This window comes from Neodiprion fabricii, chromosome 1, assembly GCF_021155785.1.
Source record: "Neodiprion fabricii isolate iyNeoFabr1 chromosome 1, iyNeoFabr1.1, whole genome shotgun sequence".
Taxonomy (NCBI): Eukaryota; Metazoa; Arthropoda; class Insecta; order Hymenoptera; family Diprionidae; genus Neodiprion; species Neodiprion fabricii.
In genome coordinates, this window is record NC_060239.1 from 4,906,328 (window position 1) to 4,926,953 (window position 20,626).

At 37.7% G+C, this 20,626-nt stretch overlaps 1 protein-coding gene and 1 long non-coding RNA gene across 2 annotated transcripts in view; both read right to left on the minus strand.

Annotated features, from left to right (window-relative positions):
* Positions 1 to 20,626, minus strand: part of LOC124185745 (sestrin-3) — a 109,646-nt gene that overhangs the window by 74,278 nt on the left and 14,742 nt on the right. The window contains exon 4 of the mRNA XM_046576814.1: positions 6,112 to 6,141. Within this exon, the coding sequence (XP_046432770.1) occupies positions 6,112 to 6,141 (30 nt within the window). The remainder of the gene's footprint in view (positions 1 to 6,111; positions 6,142 to 20,626) is intronic.
* LOC124185752 lies at positions 10,144 to 20,530 on the minus strand. Its single transcript, XR_006871463.1, has 2 exons — positions 20,260 to 20,530; positions 10,144 to 10,187 (listed from the first exon to the last, which is right to left on the minus strand). It is a non-coding gene; the product is annotated as an uncharacterized LOC124185752 (long non-coding RNA).

The following is a 20,626-nucleotide window of genomic DNA, read 5'->3' on the forward strand; positions in this document are numbered from 1 at the left end:
TCCTGTATAATGCATATGTATCATAGGTACATACGTATAATGCATTGTAGAGGAATTTGAAACGATCGATCGAGTGTATTGATCAGTTAGCGATCATCGCGCTGAACTGGGCCAGCAAAATAATGACATCTATTACATATATCATACATATGTGGCACATCCGACGTATAATGTAACGTCAAGAGAAGAGAAAAGTTCACAAGGTTAATTACCTAATTAACGTAACATTACGGTCATATATCTGGTCTCCGTATCTATCGTTTTCATTATTTTTCTCTCTCTTTCCCTTCATCTTCTTCTTCTTCTGGGGCATTTTTAACCCATCCGCTACGTACACGTATATTATATTAGAGTGCACGTCACGCTTATACGCATCATTACTAAACGCATTTGTACGGTGACGATTATATGTGTGCATAAACGAGTCGCGTAAACAATCGCGATGAATGTAACTAGTGTGAAAAAAAATGTCTTATCCATTCGTCTATATATTCTTTTATACACAGGGCAGTCCGTATCATTTCGATCTGGCTCTGATCCTTGACCTCTCGTATTTGGAGCGCGATTTTTTATATGATTATTCTCACTTTGAAAGGCGCTCGGCGTTTTTTCATATTCTAACGACGCGATTTCAATTTACTACAATTTTCCACAACCATGTTATTGATCGACACAATTTAAATATGTGAAGAAATTCTGACAAATTGTGTATCAGGTGTGAAAATTTTTAAGCTCAGAGCCAGAATGGGGCGAAATTTTTCATTATCACTGTTTTCAAGCTTTTTCCGAAAAAAACGTCAACAAAAATTAGAAGCGGGAGTCACTTTACCACAGATGGTTGCTGAAACATTTTCATACGTCAGACCGGATTTTTGAATTTCTTTTTCACACCAGATTTCTTGTCTTCTTTATTTTTCCGTTGAAAAAAAAAAAAAAAATTGCAAACAGTAAAATTGTTTCGTAAGACGTGGAAAAATTTTCAAAAAAACCGCTAAAATCGGAGTTTCTCGATTTTCGTTGTACAGTAGAACCCCGAATTGTTGGCGCAAGACGCGTGTTCGCCGCCCGGCATGAATCAGGCCTGAAATTTGTCCTTGAATCGGTAATGGGAACAGGCGTAGAGTTTGGTCGAATGCTCTCCTGGCACTTTGGCGCCACCATGACACAAACACTTGAGCGATACTCGTGCGGGTGTATGATAAATGCGACTGGGAACGAAAATAACGCGGGTTATAGAAACGCGAAGGTCTTTCCGTCGTTTGAATTGTTTCGCATACCTTATGGGCATAATACACTCGGCACGCCGCCTTCTCTTCTCTATACATGTAATAACTTCGCCTCTCCTTCCTCGAGCGGATTCAATTGCCACATGGCGGTAACGAGGAGCTCTCATCCGCAACGTGTGAGAACTTGTTTGAAAATTTGCAAGAAAGAAAAAGCGTCAAAAATTAAATCGAAACGCGTGTTTAATAAGATGACGTAAATTTGCAGGGAAGGGACCATTAATTATTAACCAGAGATATGCAAGTGTAACGACGTCGGATTTTCAAGGGATTCTTTGCCTGGCGGGAGACTTCAATTTTATTTTGTTGATTTGAAAACAAATCAAGAAAAGAAAAAGTTTCCATTATTTGTCTCCAAAGTACTTTTTTGTTCCAGTTTTTAATGACCGCGACAATTTATTACAAACCAGACGGACGTTTACAGTTTAAGTATGAAATCATCGTATAAAAGGTATGCACGTATTTTTGAACATATTTCACGTTCATTTTTCCTATAGTTTATAATCTACCGTTAAAATTAGAAATAGGCAATTAGTATGTCGATATAACACGAGAAGGAGATGAAACAAAAAAAAAAAGCATAAAAGATCCGGACTTCTTTTAGCATAAATTAAGCGTGAAAATCAGCTCGTATAATTAGAGAATACGAAAAGTCGAGGATACGCGCAGATTGAAAAACGGATAATTATAATGACAAATTCGACCCGACCGAGAGCCGCTGTGATCTTAACTCGATCGGACTGTCTGACTTAAATCGTGTATAATTGGATTCGAGCGGATGATCGGTGCATCTCGGCAGCGGTGCTGCTGGTTATTATATCCCTCGCATCTAACCCACAAATGTTTCCACACCGGGTTCAAATTAATCAATATAATCGTGTGCTAAAAATATTCAAAAGTAAACCGGCTTGGACGTGAATATTTTACGCACGGAAAATGTGAAACGGAAGAATCATGTATACAACCAACACGGAAAGGAAAACGCGAACCGAACCGACGGCAGACCTTTTAAAACAATTAGGTACGCTTTGAAACCCCATCCGAGTTTATCAGCGTTCCGAATAATTGCCGCTTCTTAAATTCGAGCACGCGCGTGCCCACAAAAAATAACCCTTAAAAGGAAGATGTTCTTTTTTTTTGTTTTTGTTTTTAATTATCCCTGCTTTTTCCCTTCCTCTCACGATCATCCGTGACTTGACCACCACTGCTGTTTACCACGGTGACACAGCCATAAACGACGACGAAGAGCGTAGTTAAATATATGCAACGATATAACACTTGCTAATTTATGCGACGAATGTTTGTGCGCGTGTGTCACGTGAGCAAATTCGGGCGCAACAAGCGCGTTTCTCTCAGACGAGCGAGGAATCTCGAGGATTTTAGTATAGGTACGTATGTTCCGTACATGTGCAAGCGACGATATTTCGACAACGTTTGGATAGGAGGTTTGCACGCAGGCATGGAACACCGTTCGTGAATAGAAACGTAGAGGTATGCGACACACGGATAATGTCGGTAGTTGTGTTTACGGGCGGTAAACAACACTAAACATCAAGGCTGCGGAATAAACGTGTATTATTCTCTACGCATGTGTGTAGAGATGAATGATAAATCCCTCGTTGAATACGTGTGTATAATTGTACGTGCGATACGTCTAATGATACCAGCGACATTCCGGCTCACCTTTAAAAAAAGAAGAAAAGAAAAGAAAAGAAAAAAAAAAACAAAACCCCCGTTTTCCATTACGTTAAATTGCTGGTACGATTCTTCGTCCGACTTTGTCGATTAATTGTTAACTTAAATTTTTGCAAAAGAGACAAACACCGCGTGAATAAGACCGAAGAAAGTCGAAATGAACGAGCGAATGGGGATGGAAAGTAACGTATATTAATTTTACTTCAGACCTGCGATTATTTGAGATGCCGAAGGGATTTCTAACGTCTTTCGTAATATCTTACAGGCAACTTCTCTACTGTAATTAATATTTCGTCAGGTGTATAAGTTTTGTTTTTTTTTTCTTTTTTTTTTTTTTTAATTCAACCGGCTCGTCGTCCTCAAACTTTACACACCTGATCGTGCCCAAATTGGGAAAATTGTTTTTGAAGAAACGAGATAAAAAATGCATAAAAAATGAAACGAACGCTAATTAATTCAACGCGAGGTGTACATAATATAAGTTATATGTACACAGACGTAATAAGCAGCAACCGAATTCATACTCTACGGCTAGACGACGCACAAGCTAGATGGCACAAAACCGCGTAGGACACGCGACGGTTTCCAAAATATTTGTGTCCCACTTTTGCATTTCGTTTCACGACAGACGCGCGTGAGAAATCCGACGCCTCGAGTCTTTTGACGGTGTATAATTTTGTACACGTATCAGGGTCTCCCGCATTTAGGATGTTGACCAATTTTTTAACGCATACTCTCACCCCGAAAATCTTTATCAAATAATTAAAAATACAGTTTCCTTAAAATACACGTATTATCACATAAAACAACAGCGAGAAAGAAGGAGAGGAAAGCAGAGAAAATTTATTCTTCTAAAAAACACAGCGTTGCGTAACGCGTATAAATATTGTACCTATTTACTACGAATATCAGACGTATCAGTTTCTTCTTCTACCATTTTTCCTCCGGACTCCTTTTCCCACCTATCTCGATTTTCCCAACATCGAACATCGTCTCTTGATATTTCCAACCGTCGTCAAAGAATTGAAAAAGACTCGTTAATTCCGGTTCAATATCTACAGCGTTTACGGAATTTTCGCATTCGTTTCTCTTTCCCCTTTCTACCTTCTTCTCGTTTCGTTAATACGAACTCGCAGGATTGACCAATTTTTTCACGACTGGACAGAGGTCTTCTCTCATTATTCCGTTTTCAGTACCCTACATTGTAAAAATACCCGCATGTCTATTTTCCGCGTATAATACGTATATCGTAAATCCACGATTAGTGTAAGACACGATTGATTAACGATCGTGAATAAGATAAAAATCGCGTGTCTTTTCAATATACATATAATACATGCCTCATTCTTCGAGTTGATTGAATGAAATGAAAAGCGCGTGTATAATACCGTATTATAATATGTATACCTATACCCATATGCATGTATAATACACACGTGTATCAAATACATACGGCAGCCGTAGACACCTGCGCAAGTAAATCATCCCACAATGTTATTCACCCAGCGTATATGTAACGACCTCGTCCGTATCGAGTTCGATAAATTCTTACCAACAATATGCATATGTGTAGGTGGTTAAATCGTAAATGTATAACACGATACGTTAACCTCGATAATACACGTGCGTATCAAGAACCGCTGTGCATTCCAGCCAAAAATACGGCATGCGTTACTTTTGTCAAAGAAGCGTGCGTCTCGTTTCTCAAACAATTACATTACCGCAGCTCTTAGATTTGTGAGATAAATATGAAACGTTGAAAATCAGCAAACATCGCGTTTAAATAACTTTTCACGTATGGAATATCATCTCGCCTGCAAACGCAACTTTTCCCCCGTTATTAGCAACGATTCACTGCTTATAGATATCGTGTCAATTCGCATGGATTGTCGGACGCGTTTATCACCTATGATACACTTGCACGCGTCTATGTAAAATGTTCGTATCTGCCCGCGCGTGCGCGTGTCCGTAGGTTCGCATTATACGCGTGTATCTATTGACCTAGATTGCAGAGTGTATCTATTGCTGTTGTAATAAAGCAGCGACCGGTGGTACTTAAAGCTCGCTCACTCGCGCCCCATAACTTAAAACTTTTTTGTGGATATAATTTATCAATACTCGCTGAGCCTCTGTTTTTCATTTTTTTTTTTTTACTTTGTTTTCCATTTATATTTATTCCATCGTCTTATGACTTAGCTGTGGAATCGAAAAAGCGGATTATAACCGTTCACTTTCCGAAGCTCGAGAGAGTATATCTATCTCTCTCTATTTTAACGCGATATTCAAATGTGCAGTCGATAAACTTGTAATTTAACGATTATCTGGCCTGAAGGATTGGAACCAATTCGCTTCTCTCGGGCGGTGAACAGGGGCTATGTAATACAGACAGTTAATTTATTTAAAAAAATAACCACGCCAAAACTGTTTTTACTGCAGAAGCCCGCTATAAAATAATTTTATTTATTTATTTATTTATTCATTTATTTATTCGTTAGATTTTAACGGCTGTTTCCTAACGCGCTGTCACACAATCTGGCAATTATTGCTATCGAGATTTATTGTATGAATAATTGTGATAAGACGAATTTGATCAACGCTAATGCGTTTAATCGTCTCGCAAGTTTACATTGTGCAACACAGTTGATGACAGGCAAAGATCGATCGATTCGCAAACCCGTATGTGTGTGAATGTTTTAAAAAAATTTTTTTTTTGCCTTTTGTCCATATTCTATAACCCGTTCGACGTTTTCCGTATCCGATAGATAAACGGGTGATTGAATTTTTTTTCTTCGCCGTTTGCTGCGGTATCGATGTCTAGGATCTCGTGTGCCTATTAATCGACGATAATCCCGTAATATCCAATTTCAATCCACCGGGTCGGTGCTTCGTTTAGATAATCAAATCTCGAGACTCGTCGGTGTTGCGTTATGTATTCTATGGACGGGATTTTGCGACGGCAAAGATGAGAAATATCGGAAAGTTGGATTATAATCGCGATTCTTTGCTAAAAGGCGAGAAAAAATGTTCACAAAACTTCCGGGCGAAGGTTTGATCGTTGCATTGCAAAAACGTGTAATTGGGTTAAGAGGAATTTTTGATTTTGATATATTTTTTTATTTTTTTTTGCACTCACCCTATCATCGTGATTTCCCAGATCCGGTAGCTGAAACACAAAAGAAAAAGCACAGGGTTAGATCGATTGATAAAATGTGGAAGATCAAAAATTTTACCGTCTACACCAGTTTTCTTTATTTACAATCGCAACGTATTACGTGCAAATGGTATTTGAAAAGGTACGGCTTGAAGAGAGAAAATCTTAGAGAATAATATTAGAATAAAGCTAAGTACGGACGCGTTGTAAATTGTAAAATTGAGTCTCACATTAAAATTTTCTCGCCCTGATTGTGCACTGTGTACGAGAAGAATAAAAATTCAAAATACCGAACGAACGAATATAGTCCAAGCGAACAATCCAATCTCTTATCGCGTTGTAAAGGAGACAGAAAAAATATAATAAAATAAGATCCAATAAGAAGAAAACACACGAAACAAAACGACGCGAGTCAATTATATCTGCATTTTCCCCACACCTACGCAAGCTTTACACGATGTTACGCTACAAAAACGACAATTATTTCCGAGAACAAGCGATATTAATTATCGTCAAGTATATTAGTATATGGTAGATGGTAAAATAGGGTAAGTAAAACAGAGAAGGGGCTTATAAGCGCGGACAAATGTCTGAAAATTTTCGTTCGACCACCATTCTGTCTATGTCTCTATGTACTATAAATATCATTTAAATAAATAAATTGGAATATCGTAGGCAAACGCTATTATGCAGATAGACATGGCTTCGTACAGTAATGAGCGGGAAGAAGAAAGAAAAAAAATTATACGAAATATAAGCGCTTCCTCGTGTGTCTAAAATATGTTACAACTAAACCTACGTACGAGGTGAATGTGCCTTGGATACATGAAACGATCGATATCGCAATATTCTAATTAAATATCGGGATGCGGCTTGTTGTTAAACGCGGTGAAACAAAATCAAAATAATAAATCGATTGATTGCCGCAATCTGTATTTAATGAAAAACGTTTCATTCTCAGACGTTACAGGCGACAAAATATTTGTACAGAAATGTGTTGGGCGGCGAAAAGGGGGGAGGGCGATTGAACAAATAAACGCGTGAAAGGAGTCTATGCAATCAACCCAGCAGCTGCAACATTGTACTTATGTTGAAATGTGTATTCATACACCAAACACTCGGGTGTCAATTTACACGCGCAACGTCAATATAAGAGGGTATATATGTACTTGTAAGTCGGCTTATGCAACCTTGGATAGTCGATCATCTTGCAGTTATCAAGAGTGCTTTTGTCGTTTCGTTTGTTGTTTTTTACCGCTCTTCTTTTTTTCTGGACGTTCTTTGTTTTCAAGTCCGTAACAGCGACATCTCGAAGTAAGACTGTCGAACTTTGTCGGTAAGTCCTCGATCGGTAAGCAAAAAAACCGTTGTTCTTACCGACGAGGGAAAACTTACTAACTGCGAAGTTTGAATTATCATTGCACGACTCGGAAATCATTTGTATCGGCTGTTTGTTTCTTTTTTTTTTTTTTTGTAGAATATGTGAAGCCGCTTTACATGCATGAATATTTATTTACAGAAATGGAGGCAAAAGATTTTCATTTTACGCGAAATTTGGTGAACCTTTCTCGAATTTTCTTTTTTTTTTTTCATTTTTAACTCCACCTTTCATTAAAATACCGTAATCCTTTGATCGTGCAAACATCAAGCCTCAATATCGGCACGCGTGTGCCGCGAGATCACAAATTAAAATTACCAAATCGAAGCGAATTGAATTCAGGGCGGCGTAAACCAGTTTCAAAATAATTTCCGGTGTGAATAATAATGATTTTTGTGCAGCAGCGCAGAGATGAGAGTTTTTGCAAGAGGAAGTACATATACTCATATGTATGCGCCTGTACAGAATCTTTCCGCATATTATTAACCTACGTATATATAATATTTTATAGTAACTGGAATATTCCGTGCGACTTTCATTTAATTTCATCGGATTTTTAGTTTTCTCGTATATGATGTTTTGTGATAATTAAAATTTCACATTCTTCAACAATTGAGTCAAATGCTTTCAAAATTTCTGTACACGGTATTTCTGAAAACAGATAACCGATCATTATACGCAGGTGCACATATGTTATGCAGCTATACCTGAGAAATTAAATTTATTCAATAATTTACACTTATTGTCAGAGTTTTTATTAAAAAATATATTTACACTTGTCATTTGATTGCTTAAATTTAATCCAACAACTAATACGTTCGATATGCGGATACATAAATTTACGAAATACTTTTCTTGAGACAATTTTACAGTACGTTTATCGTAATATTAATACCCATAAATCCCTGCAAATTCCCGTCAAGTTAATTATACATACGTATGTATAATATTTATACATTCATTGGTATAAAACGTTAGCTTCGATATAACAACAAAATATTCGCAATATTATTACCGTACACATTGCTGTATTCGGCAATTGAATTTGCACGATCCACGACACACGATCATTTTAATGCTTCTTCGGCAAATTTAGTTATTATTTTACCGTCGTCGAGGCTACGCCGGAAGCCAAATAGGCGCTCATAATGATAATGATCGGTTCGCCTTCTAAATTGCAATTCGTATAATACGTATATAATGTATATGCGTAAACACAAATTACAATTTCACAGAGAGAAATGTAAATTTTATCATCAGATAGGATTCCGAATCCCCGAGAATTTGAAACTTGAAATCGACGTTGTCCGATTTGCGGTTTCAAGATTCACCGTCAAAATAAAACGAGTTATACGCGAATTCTAAGCCCTCCTCGTGTGGAAATAAAAAAAAAAAGAAAAATTGCTGCATCCCTGCGTACGAATACAATTTCCATTGCTTGAAAGTTCGTAGTAAAGTACGCGTTTCGTGAGGAACGAAGCGAGCAATAAGCAATAACGGGAATAAGAAGGGTTTGCAAAGTTGCAGAGAATATACGAGAGATAACAAACCTGTACAACATATACCTTACATTACACGCAGAGTAAGCAAAGAATTTTCTCCACCTATAGAGAGGGAGGGAAATAAATTCGATTTATCGTTATTTCGCGAGAGCTTTATGCTTATAATATATCCAGCTGCCCCGAGGAATGATAGACTTGAAAGTATTCTCAAAAATGAGCTTTCAACACAGCTCGTCGTGCTTTCAGCCTGGCGAAAATCGTACGCAAATCATACAGTTCCGATCACCTTGTTCAGCGAATCACTTCGCAAAAGTTTTCGGCCGCAGAGAAACATCGTTCAATCGTAAACCCGCGACGAGAGAATTTCGCATCGCATTTCGCAGGATCGTGATAAAAAAATTCTGATTTTCAAAATTTCTCCTTCGTCGTTCGTCTTTTTCCGTCACTTCCGTTTCTTTTTCTCTCCGTATTTCCTTCTTCCCCTTTTACTGTCCTTTCGTTAACCCCCGATCAAAAGCCAGGGCAGAATAACCGTGACGCAAATAGCGGCGACACAGCTCGCGCACATCGCCAATGGGCTTGCAGCCGGTTCCGCAGATTCGTTGCCCTCAATAATCAGCTCCTCGTCCCGTTCGAATTCGCGAATTTCAACGTCGCACCTGAACCTAACTCGACCCGATCTCAGGTGAGTGCTGTCCCTGCGTAGAAAAAGAGAAGAACCCTTTCTGTCCAACTTCCAGCCCGGTTCCTGAAGCAGCATTCTGCTAATCATCCCTGGAAACGGTTGTAATTACCTTTTCTCCTTCGGCTTATCAAATATTTCCTCAAAGCTTACAGTCTCAACCTTTCGAGATAAGATTTTCCGTAAGTTGTTCAAATTTTTTTTTATCTTTCGCTTTTCTATTCCCTGTTCCCTCTTCTTGTTCTTCTTCTTCTTCTTCTTCTTTTGATATATTCTTATCGAAGTCAGGGAGTTGAAAAGAGATCTCCTCGACCACGGTGAAGAGGGGGAGAAATTTTTTCTCAGTATACAATGGACAAGTCAGTCTTCATAAATGACTGATAATTACAAGGCTCAGACTTTCTTTTTTCATATAATATGACGCTCGTTCCTCCTATCGTCTCTTTTTCTTCTTCTTCGTCTTTCTTTATCTCGGTTATAGGCGATACGGCGCTGCCTGAAAAATAAAACATATCACACTGTCAGATTTAGAACGTATTTACCGAAACTATACTATAATAATAAGATGATTCTTTACCCATGAGATAACTTTTGTAACATTACAAGAGCGTGTACATGTTCAACCGGACTGAGAATCAAGCACGTTTTTCGTCGGTTCGAATAACAGAAATCGTTTCGTGCGTTGAAAAGAGAAGAGAAATAAAAAAAAAAAAAAGGAAAGGAAATCTCAAAGTACAGGTTCACAAACGTCAAAGAGTAATTAGCATACGACAAATAAAGTGGCAGCAGATTCGCACGCTGAGTAATACAAAATATATAACGTATAATAAAAAGCTCCGGGGTTAAAGATTACACGGCGATAACGGGTCGAAGCTCATTTTAATACATGTATTATACACGCGTGTACACAATCGCATCGGGAATTGACGCGTACAGGCGTAACGTAGAAATTGATGCTGAGAAACATTCAATTCACCGACCCGATTACACGACCTTTCAACTCTGCGGCAGCAGCGGAATATTGTATACGTATATAACAACAATATGGAGTAGAATAAAATAAACAAGCGTCGTCGATCAGCGTCAGCACGAGAGAGATTCCATCCTCGGTATTTGCCAAGGGAGAATTAGGAGTTAGAAATGACGGGGATCGAGCGATTTTGCTTTCCGTTCACCTTTCGTCAATTTCGTAAAATCAATCTACACTGCGGTGCGGTGGCTCGGTTGCAACTTGTATTAAAATAGAATATCCCCACCCTGCGAGTGTAATTTCTCCTTCGTCTGTTTCAACTTTGATTAGTTATAGGTTGAGGTAGGTTATTACACGAAAAAAAAGCGCGAGTAATAAGTGCGTCGACTTAAATAATTGATAAGTATGGATACATTTCTCTTCTTATTTTATAGCTTTCCTTCTTTTTGCTACATACAACGTATCCGCGCGTATGTTCCTGATGCGAAAATGTGCACGAACGGCGGTAAAAATTTGGTGAAACCGAACTACTTGGATGACTCGCGTTATTGCCTCTAACGCGATTCATTAAGCACAGGAATTCGAATAACGCGAAGTCTAAAGGTAAAAAAGTTTCGGAATACGTAGCAAAGTTCGTTTCGCGACGTTGTCGATTTTTGCGGTTGCTTCTTACGTTGTATTTATTTTATTTTCATTTTCTGTTACTGCCGGCTTGACGTTCGTTTTACCGCAGCTGTTACACATATACCCGCAACGTACACGACGTGCAGCGGAGGCGAATCTTCGTTATAAAAACGAAGGTGCAAAACCTTGCGGAAAAGTACTCGCTGTACGTAAAACGTCGTGATCATTAGAATTTCAAATTGGCAACGTATGTTCGTTACGGAGCCGGATGGCCGCGGGCGCCCGCATAATGATATCTTGTGCGAAATAAAACGAACGAACGATTCCCGTACAATTCCATCGGACGATAATGGAAATTAGAAAGAATTAGAGTGAAGAATGAAGAAAGCGCGTGGTTAATTTTTTAATAATAAAAAATCGCCGGGATGAAATATTTTTATTGCAAATTCGTGTCTTTTTTTGTTTAATTCGCCTCGCAACGCGTGGTAATTACACGTGACACGTATTAACATGTGCGAGGAGAAAAATCATCTTCGGAACCCAATAAAAAGTGGAAAATAATGTGTATACAATGAAGTTGTGCATATATTACAAAGAATAATCTCCGTGCATTGTCGGAGGGTTCGTGACGAATAAACAAAAGTAGGTAATACTTCTTTATCATCGCGCAGCTCAAGCCGGGGCGTCATTTTTCAGTGCACAGTTTATTATCTGTGTGTAACATTGTACATATTGTAATCGAAAATACTACACTCAACTTTTGCCTCGAGAAAAGTTATGAAAGTGACGAAGCGAGAGTGGAAATGACAATACGCAGAAATACACGGATAGGAGAAAAAAAACGACAACAGATTTTACTAATTTTTGGAAAAAAACATACCTGCGTCACCTATATTTTTTACTAGAAAATTTAGCAGATTTGAATATGCACACGGTGACTTTCAGTGCTTCTAGGGACAGATTCTACATTTTACGAAATATATTTTAGCAAAAAACTTGACAATTTTCCCACTTTTCCTTCAGATTTGATTAGAAATCTGCTCTTTTATTCTCTCCGTCTAACTTTAATGCAACTGTATTATACGCTGTACGAGGAAAAACGATAGGAATAAAAAATAAGATTGCAACAACGACGTTATACCGAAACGGAGTCGATAAAACGACACCTGAATGTATCCCTAGGCGGAATAATTATCAACCTCTTTCCATGCGCGTTTTGTTACATGTATTGTACGATACTTTCACCTGTACTTTCGCAACCTTGAAAATATAGGAAACGTTAGTTTAGCAACGCTGATGCGTCGTTGAATTAATTGTAACGTACACTTGATACAGAAGACGTATCGCACCTATCGTGATTTTATCAATTCCATATTTTTCGTCACTTGTACCCTTTTCACACTAACCCCCTCAATTCTCTCACGGAGAGTAATTTTCCACGTGAGGAAGAAAATACAAAATTTCCAGGACGCATAGCATAAAAATTAATATAATTTAATTAGAATAATATTATCAATCAATGATCGAACATTGAATTCTAAAGACGATAAACTTTAGCCGTCTGTGGTATAAAAAAAAAATTATTAATTTACACACAACGAAAATATATATTTCTATTCCGTCGCAGGATAAAAAAATTATCGTATCTCGAATGAATTGTTATAAGAATTTACATCTTGAAAAAGTATATCGCCGGTGTGTATAAATTTTCCCCGAGGGTTAAAGATGCGGGTTCAACGCTTGGCAGGCTCGAATTATTATTTAAATCAGAGAAGGAATTTAAATTTCAAACGATATTCAACGTGAAATTATATTACACGTCTAGAGCCCCGGCGTAGGCATTATTTCGAGGAGTGAATTGTACGATACGCGTAGACTGTCGAGACTCTCCTCAAATACCCTGCGGCAACTTGTAAAAAAGACTCCCCGTTCAACCGACGAAGTGACAAAATTCAAAAGTTATGCAATAAACACAACAATCATCGCGTCTCGTTTTTAATGAAAAAAGTAACCGTCGCGTTGACATTATTCGGTAAATCAATATTTCTACCAACCGCGTGTACGTTCAACTGTAAACTGCAGCGCGTATTAACATTTGTTTATTCGCGTTCACCGCGTAACGCGAAACGATCCAACCTATTCGAGAAAAAGGACTTACAGACTTGAATTGCCTGTAGCGGGCTTCGTGGAAGCTTGCAGAGTTCTGTTTTCGGACTGAAGAATTTAATTAAAGAGCTTAAACGTTCACCGTCTGTCTACAACGGACTAGGAAAATATTCGAATATGAAACTCGGCTCTCTCACCTGCGACGTAAAGCTTTGAGCTTTACGGAGGGTGAGGTATAATACATACATACACGGGTTATATAATTCGTCCTCGTTGAAAGGAAATAGCTCGCGATTAAATCGGTAAATAAATGAAGGAACGAAATTTCGCGTCGTAACGTTTTTCATCCTCGATTTTAAAATATGTTTCACACATATAAATTGCAATTGTATGTTTAAGAGAAACTGTTAGAAAAGAAAGTCGATTACGTACCTACGTATATTGTAAAGGTTTCGAAGAAATTTTTACCCATTTAACAGTGAAAAAGTAAAATTCGAAGATTTTATTCTCAGTACACGAATTGCTGAATACATGTATATGTACTTCTATCGCATGAATGTGCGTATGTACGTATGTGTATTGTGTATAGGGCGCGATGTGGCAAAACGAGATAGGATTGTCTCAAAAAGAGCTCAATAGAGAGCCGAGTGAATTGGATCTTGCAGATGCAGAGGAGAGGAAGAGAGGAAACGAGGGAGGTGGGAAGGAAGGAGGGAAAGCAGAAGTGGAGACGCGAATTTGTGTCGCTTCGAGAGAAGATTGACTGCAGCCTTGCTTTCCCGGATTTTTCCACCTTTAAATACGAACAACTCAGATATATTTATATATTATTATTATTTATGTAATAAGAAAAATTTTTCACTCTCTTTTTCTAAACTCACAATTATATTTATAAAGGTATATATGACAAGAATATCGTCAAATTTTTGCTAGATTTTTCTTCACTTGCAATTTTGTTTTTCTTCTTCTTTCTCACCTAGCTATACAATATATATATATATTTATTTATATATATTTATACATAAATGTAACGCAATTAGACACGCAACCCCGACACGCAGATTTCAATAAACATTGTCGTATAAACGGTATCATTATCCTCTGCTGAATAATAATCCAATATACTCCTGCTGTACGATTATAACAATCTGGTCGATAACAATGTGAACATTATGACGTCACGCTAATTCGACTGTCTATATATCTTTGTTAATAAACGTGGAGATGAAAAAAGAAAAAAATGCTTGTCGATTAATCTTCGACGTTTTACCCGACGCACCTAATGGATTCTTTGATTCAACGACCCAATTGACAAAACACAGTTTACAGAATACGCATGTAATTTATGTTAAATTCTATACGGCAGTGGTATTTTTCACATAATTTTCATTATCGTCGATTACCGTTACAGTTGTGTTGTACCGCCAGCACCGTTACAAACGTATGTACGCACTAAACCTGTACATTATTACATCTATAGACGGTGCACGGTCTGTAATTATTGAGGTTAAGTGGTCTAAGATCGATCCATAAGGCCACTTAAACGCTAGACTCTGTACATATCACGCGAGATATAGGTTCACATGACGTCGGGAGAGATGGAATATGTCGCGAAAAAGACGAAAAGATGAGAGAGAAATGAAAATGAAAACTATTAAGGAAAAATTGCTTAGTCGATAAATTATAAATAATAGAAATCGCGGACAGATCCGGTTAACTTGTGACTGACGATAAGGAATTAACGAGAAAATAAAGATACGTTTACTCCGAATGGACGTATAATCGAGATAAAGAGAATAAAAAAATTAATTCATAAAATACACGCGTTACTTTTTTTTTAGTTATTTTTTTTTTTTTTTAACTAGGCACGAATATAGGATCGAAAAATAGATCTCGTTGCGATTACGATACGATGAAAAATGTTTTTTACCCCTTCTATTCGTATAATATATTGCGACGTTTTAAGACGTTGCAAAATAAATATGGATTCGCGAGCTTGTTTAGTGAGTCAATTAAAGGCGCAAATAAAATGTTATGGAAAAGCTTTAATAGCGGAGAACGTGTTTCTAGTTTAAAGTCTGAAACAAGACTGTTTTTACAATAACGTTGGTTGACGCAGCAACCTTATTCTTTTTAAAGACATAAGAGGTTTGTAAACTTCTATTATCTATGATGACTACTAGATCATTAATGGGCGGGTAAGGCGGGTGATTTCAGCTTTTGTAACAATATTATAAATCTATACACGAATAGGCATAAGGTTTGGGAAAAATATGACGCGCGTAGGTATACGTCAATATCTCTGCATGTTGTAAATTAGAAAAATATACTTGTGTGTGTATATATATATATATATATGTATATATGTATAAATCTGCGAGGAGTTTCGTAGAGGAAGACGATCGTTTTTATAACGTCGCTCGTCGAGATATTGAAAAACCATTAGAGTAACGAGACGGAATATTCCGTTAGCTGAGTTTATAAAATACGCGTACATACCTTCGTACATCTTTGAGTTGGCGGTAGAGAGTATAAACGAAACTTACAATCACGCGTACGAGGAATGTTGCGAAACGTTGTTACAGCAATAGCGAGTAGGTGAAAATTGATTTGGCCCTGAAAGGAACATCTTATCGTGTGGAATTTCGAATTAAACTTGACCCTGACCAAGGAATTATTATTCCTTATCACCTTATTATATTATTATACACGCTAGGAGATAGCGTTAGGTGAGTAAACACGTGTCGATACGTAGTACGTAAGTAAACCTGGTTCAAGCGCGTTCGTAGATTATAATTCTTTGCGGAACGAATGTAAGAATAATGCGGTATAACCGACGAAATTGAATAAAAAAAACTTACTGCAAATATACCTGAATTATGCACAATATTACGATCTGTATAGACAAATGCAGTTTACAATTTACAAATAATAAGTATAAGATTGACGATGTGAAGCTAAGGTTAACTATTAAAAAATTTTTCATTCCTATGCTAAATTTCTGCAACAATATAAGCATATGGTATGATAAATAAAAAAAAAAAATGTGTTATCCTTGACTCTTATACGACGCGCTATCTCTCTCTATATGTAGAGTGTACATGTATAGGTTTGCATTAGTTTTGCGCTTTGTTCCGAGATCACGTGTATAACAGCTGTTTAATTGTTAAACATGAAATGCGAAGCGAGCAATGCTGCAAAGTGCAAGAGAGAGAGAAAAAAAAAGAAAGATTAAACAAACGAATGAAACGATATAAAATCTGGCAATACTCGCGACATCCGTTATGTACCGTTACATAAAATGAGATAACGTTCAAATGACCGGAAATAACCGTTCGACGAACGAAAGTTTAAACCGCGTAATCTGACGATTAATAAATCGATCTTACGATGATAAATGCGCAATTACTCGATGTGTTGTAAATATAAGTTACGTGTATCTACGGTGGGGGGACAACACACCTTGTGTGATCGATTTGCGGAATAAATAATCGCTCGATCACTTATTATCACTACGAGCAATAAATAACAACATTATAAAGCAGGTATGCGAAAACAGATCGGAGATTGAAATTGTCGCGCATCCATTCCTAAAAGATTTACACCCCGCACGTACGTATTAATGAAATTTCCAGACAATTAGGTCGTCGTTTTTTTTTCAACGTTCTTTTTCTTTCTTTCTTTTTTTTTTCTTAACGTATTGCTAATTGCGCGCAGAGTTTACACGTGCAATAAAGATTGCGCGAGACAAATGAATGACGGTGTCCGACTTTTATAAAGTAATCAATCCGAACCGTGATTAACAGTGAAGTGATTTATTTACATGCCATTGATGGATCGGGGTGTTTAAAAGCCTCGTAACGCAAAAGAGAAGATTTTTAAGAGTCAAACCGCGTTCGAGTTGTCAGGAAAAACGAATTTCTCTTGAATTTTTCATAATATCAATTTTAACAGCCAACATCACGTGACTCGATTTATACATATTATACATAACATATTATAATAAGATACGAAAATTTGTTAAAATCATAAATTATAGTTCTTTCCCGTATTGTGTATTGTATAAGATATATACGAACGAAATAACTGTAAATAGGTATGCGAAGTTGAAAGAGAGAGAGAGAGAGAAAATCCTAAAATTTGAAAATAGCCACAATAACGATAGAAGAAAATACGAGTAATTAATAAACGAATAAATGAGGAGGTGCTAACGAAACAAGAAACCATGAGCAAAACGCCAACAGCTGTACGATCGATTTTAATCAGCCTAAGAACCAACCTACGCTTGCAAAAGCAAAGGTTTATAATATACCTATGTCGCACGTAACGCGTATGTGTAAGTGTACTTTTTGAAAATGAGCCTCCGTCACGCGAATCGTGAGGGATATAATTTATGAATGTCGGTACTGAACGGCGTAGTGTGTAATACGAAGGAAAGTAAAGCAGAATCGAGTAACAGAAAAAACTAGCCCCCACCCTTGACGGGAAAGAAAAAAAATAATGAAATGAGAACGTAATCGAGTAGTTGAAAATCACAAACGTCTAATTATATAGGAGCGAGGGAATATTTTTTGTACTCGAAATTCGTAGGTCGGGCAGCAAGTAATTTAGTAATTTAAAGAGTGGAACTTGGTCGACAAAAATCGATGTTTTTATTTTTTTTTTTTTTCGCATATGTCAAAAATCGCGCAACTATTGCTCCAAAATTGTGGATCGTGCGACAAAAAAGTTACAGAATTATTTTGTACAGATTTTTATCACCTTCATTTTCATACCGAGCTATTTTGGCCGTACGATTATGAGAAAACGAGATATTGGCGGAAAAACGAATTTTTGTACTTTTACATCGTCGCCGGAAATCGTTCCCGACCTTGCTAACGGCACCCCGATAAACCATTTAAAACGACAAAACGTTTACCAAAATTTTTTTAACAATTTTTATTGATTTTATCGCCCTGCCGCGTATTTATTTCTTTAAGGTCACGTGGTATTCCTACCTTTACCGACCGAGTAAACTCACCCTTTTTCTTCCTATGTCAAACAAACGAACGAACTGAAAGGGTCGACATTTCGACGGTGCGTCACTTCTTCGTAACTAAACTCAATAGCGAGATGCATCGTAGAAATTTGAACCCCTTCCGTTAGTTTGTTTATTTAATGTAGGAAGAAAAAGGGCGAGTTTGCGGGGTCGGTAAAGGGATAGGAGTACTGGATGACCTTACAGTTATACAGGTAAATCGAACGTAATTCCCGATTGATTTATGCGCTACGTATATCGTTTCATTGGCGCATACGATGCATCAGCGACGTGTTGCACTTTGTACCTTGTCTTGTGCGTACTTTCATAAATGCACCGTTTATCCGGACTCTGAACTTACGGCGACGCAAATCATGTGGAGTATTTTTTTTTAATGAAATATTTTGCGGTTGGATATTAAGGTACCCACGTGAATACAGAAAACGACAAAATTCATGCGGAAGGAGCCGGAAAAAATAAAAATGCAAACCGTTTTACGTCTTGAAATTAACACGAAATTATCGTTATTGTTGTTACTGTCACGTGTTGAACCGCAGGTTCTTCTAATTCAATAAGAACATGCGGACAAACATGTTACACACGGAATTTAACGTGCGTTCAACGATAATTAATGTGAGATATATTTTAACATCGCGTTGACAAAGAACAATCCTTCGTGACTGTTCATTCGCACGCGGATCGATGCTTCGAGTTTCTTATTACATACGCAGAGAATTGATCGAGATGCGCAACAGCTGCTGCTTGGACACGAGGCTTAATAATACAATCGACGATGCCGGGTCGATTCTACCCACGTGTTTTGCGAACTGATTTACTCCCTGACACCACGTGCCAACGATATATGTATAATAATAGACAAATCTCTTGCAACAGATATTTTTTACACCGCGGGTTATCATTTCTTTACATTAATTTATTTTAAACGAATAGAAAAGCTTTGCCCACACGCCGGGATCTCAGAGTTTGATGAAAAGTTTGACTTTGAATTATTTTCAACATTATATTAATACCTAAAAGACATTACGAAAATTATATATATAGGACTCAATTTATGCGAGAAAATCCGACCTAATACTCGACAGGATGTTGAGTCAGCGAGTTTCGAGAGCTTGCAGAGAGTTCAAAGTTTGAAACGATGAATAAAATAAGGAGATAAAGACAAAGAAAACGACCGTGAAACGTTTTTGGGTGAAAAAATAAATCGTGCACGAAACGTTGGACCCGGTTTCAAAAAAAACTTGAATTTCGATTCAGCTTCGCTTCCCGCGGAAAAGATGTAACGTGCGAATCAATAAAAGCAACAGCGTGAGAAAATATCAATGTCAAAAAACTCGCTGCAAAACTGGAAAAAAAAATAAAAACAAAAAACAAAAGGCGTTCTTATATACAATAACCAACGCGCAGAGAAATTCGATCCGAAAGGAGAAGGCGGGAGCAAAGATTCGCGTTTCGATTTCAATAAACATCCTATCCCGGTGAGCGTTAATTGAATGAGAAAAATAATGGAAGAGGAACGGGAGTACAAGGACGAAGAAAAAAAAAACAAAACGAGGATCTGGAATAAGATATCGATACCAAAATCCGCAAACATCGAAAACCGATACTGTTTCAACGGTTCAGCTTCAAGGGACGATCACGATAATATTACAGTCACCCCGCCGTTTTGTCTTTTTCTTTTCTTTCTTTCTTTCAAATTTTGTATCCCCATTGAATACATACAATATACGCGTGTAATATTTTTAATTCCAATTTGATCCCAAATCCCAAAAATTGCAGATGCCAAAAATTAGAGTAGAAGTTGATTCGATTTCCTTGCAAAAATATACTCACTGAAATTAACAACGTTACAACACTAACGTGTCGATTGTCGCGTGGGCGGCAGAACGGAGATCACAACAAAGATCACTGAGTCGACGAGCGCTGACATGCGAATCCTTATCCTTATCCTTATCCTTATCCTTATCCTTATCCTCTTCCTCCCCAGTACGAACTTGACGAAGTAAAACGAAGACGAAGCTAGTCGGGAACCGAATCGAACCGAAACGAAGCGTCGCGGTGCGCGTTCAGCGTGCCAATGATGGGATTCTAGGACGAACCGACAAATGCGTACTCCCCTCCCCTCTCCGCCCCAAAACCCCTCCCGCCTTCATCCTCCTCCTCCTCCTCCTCCTCCTCCTCCTTTACCCCCCACCCCAGC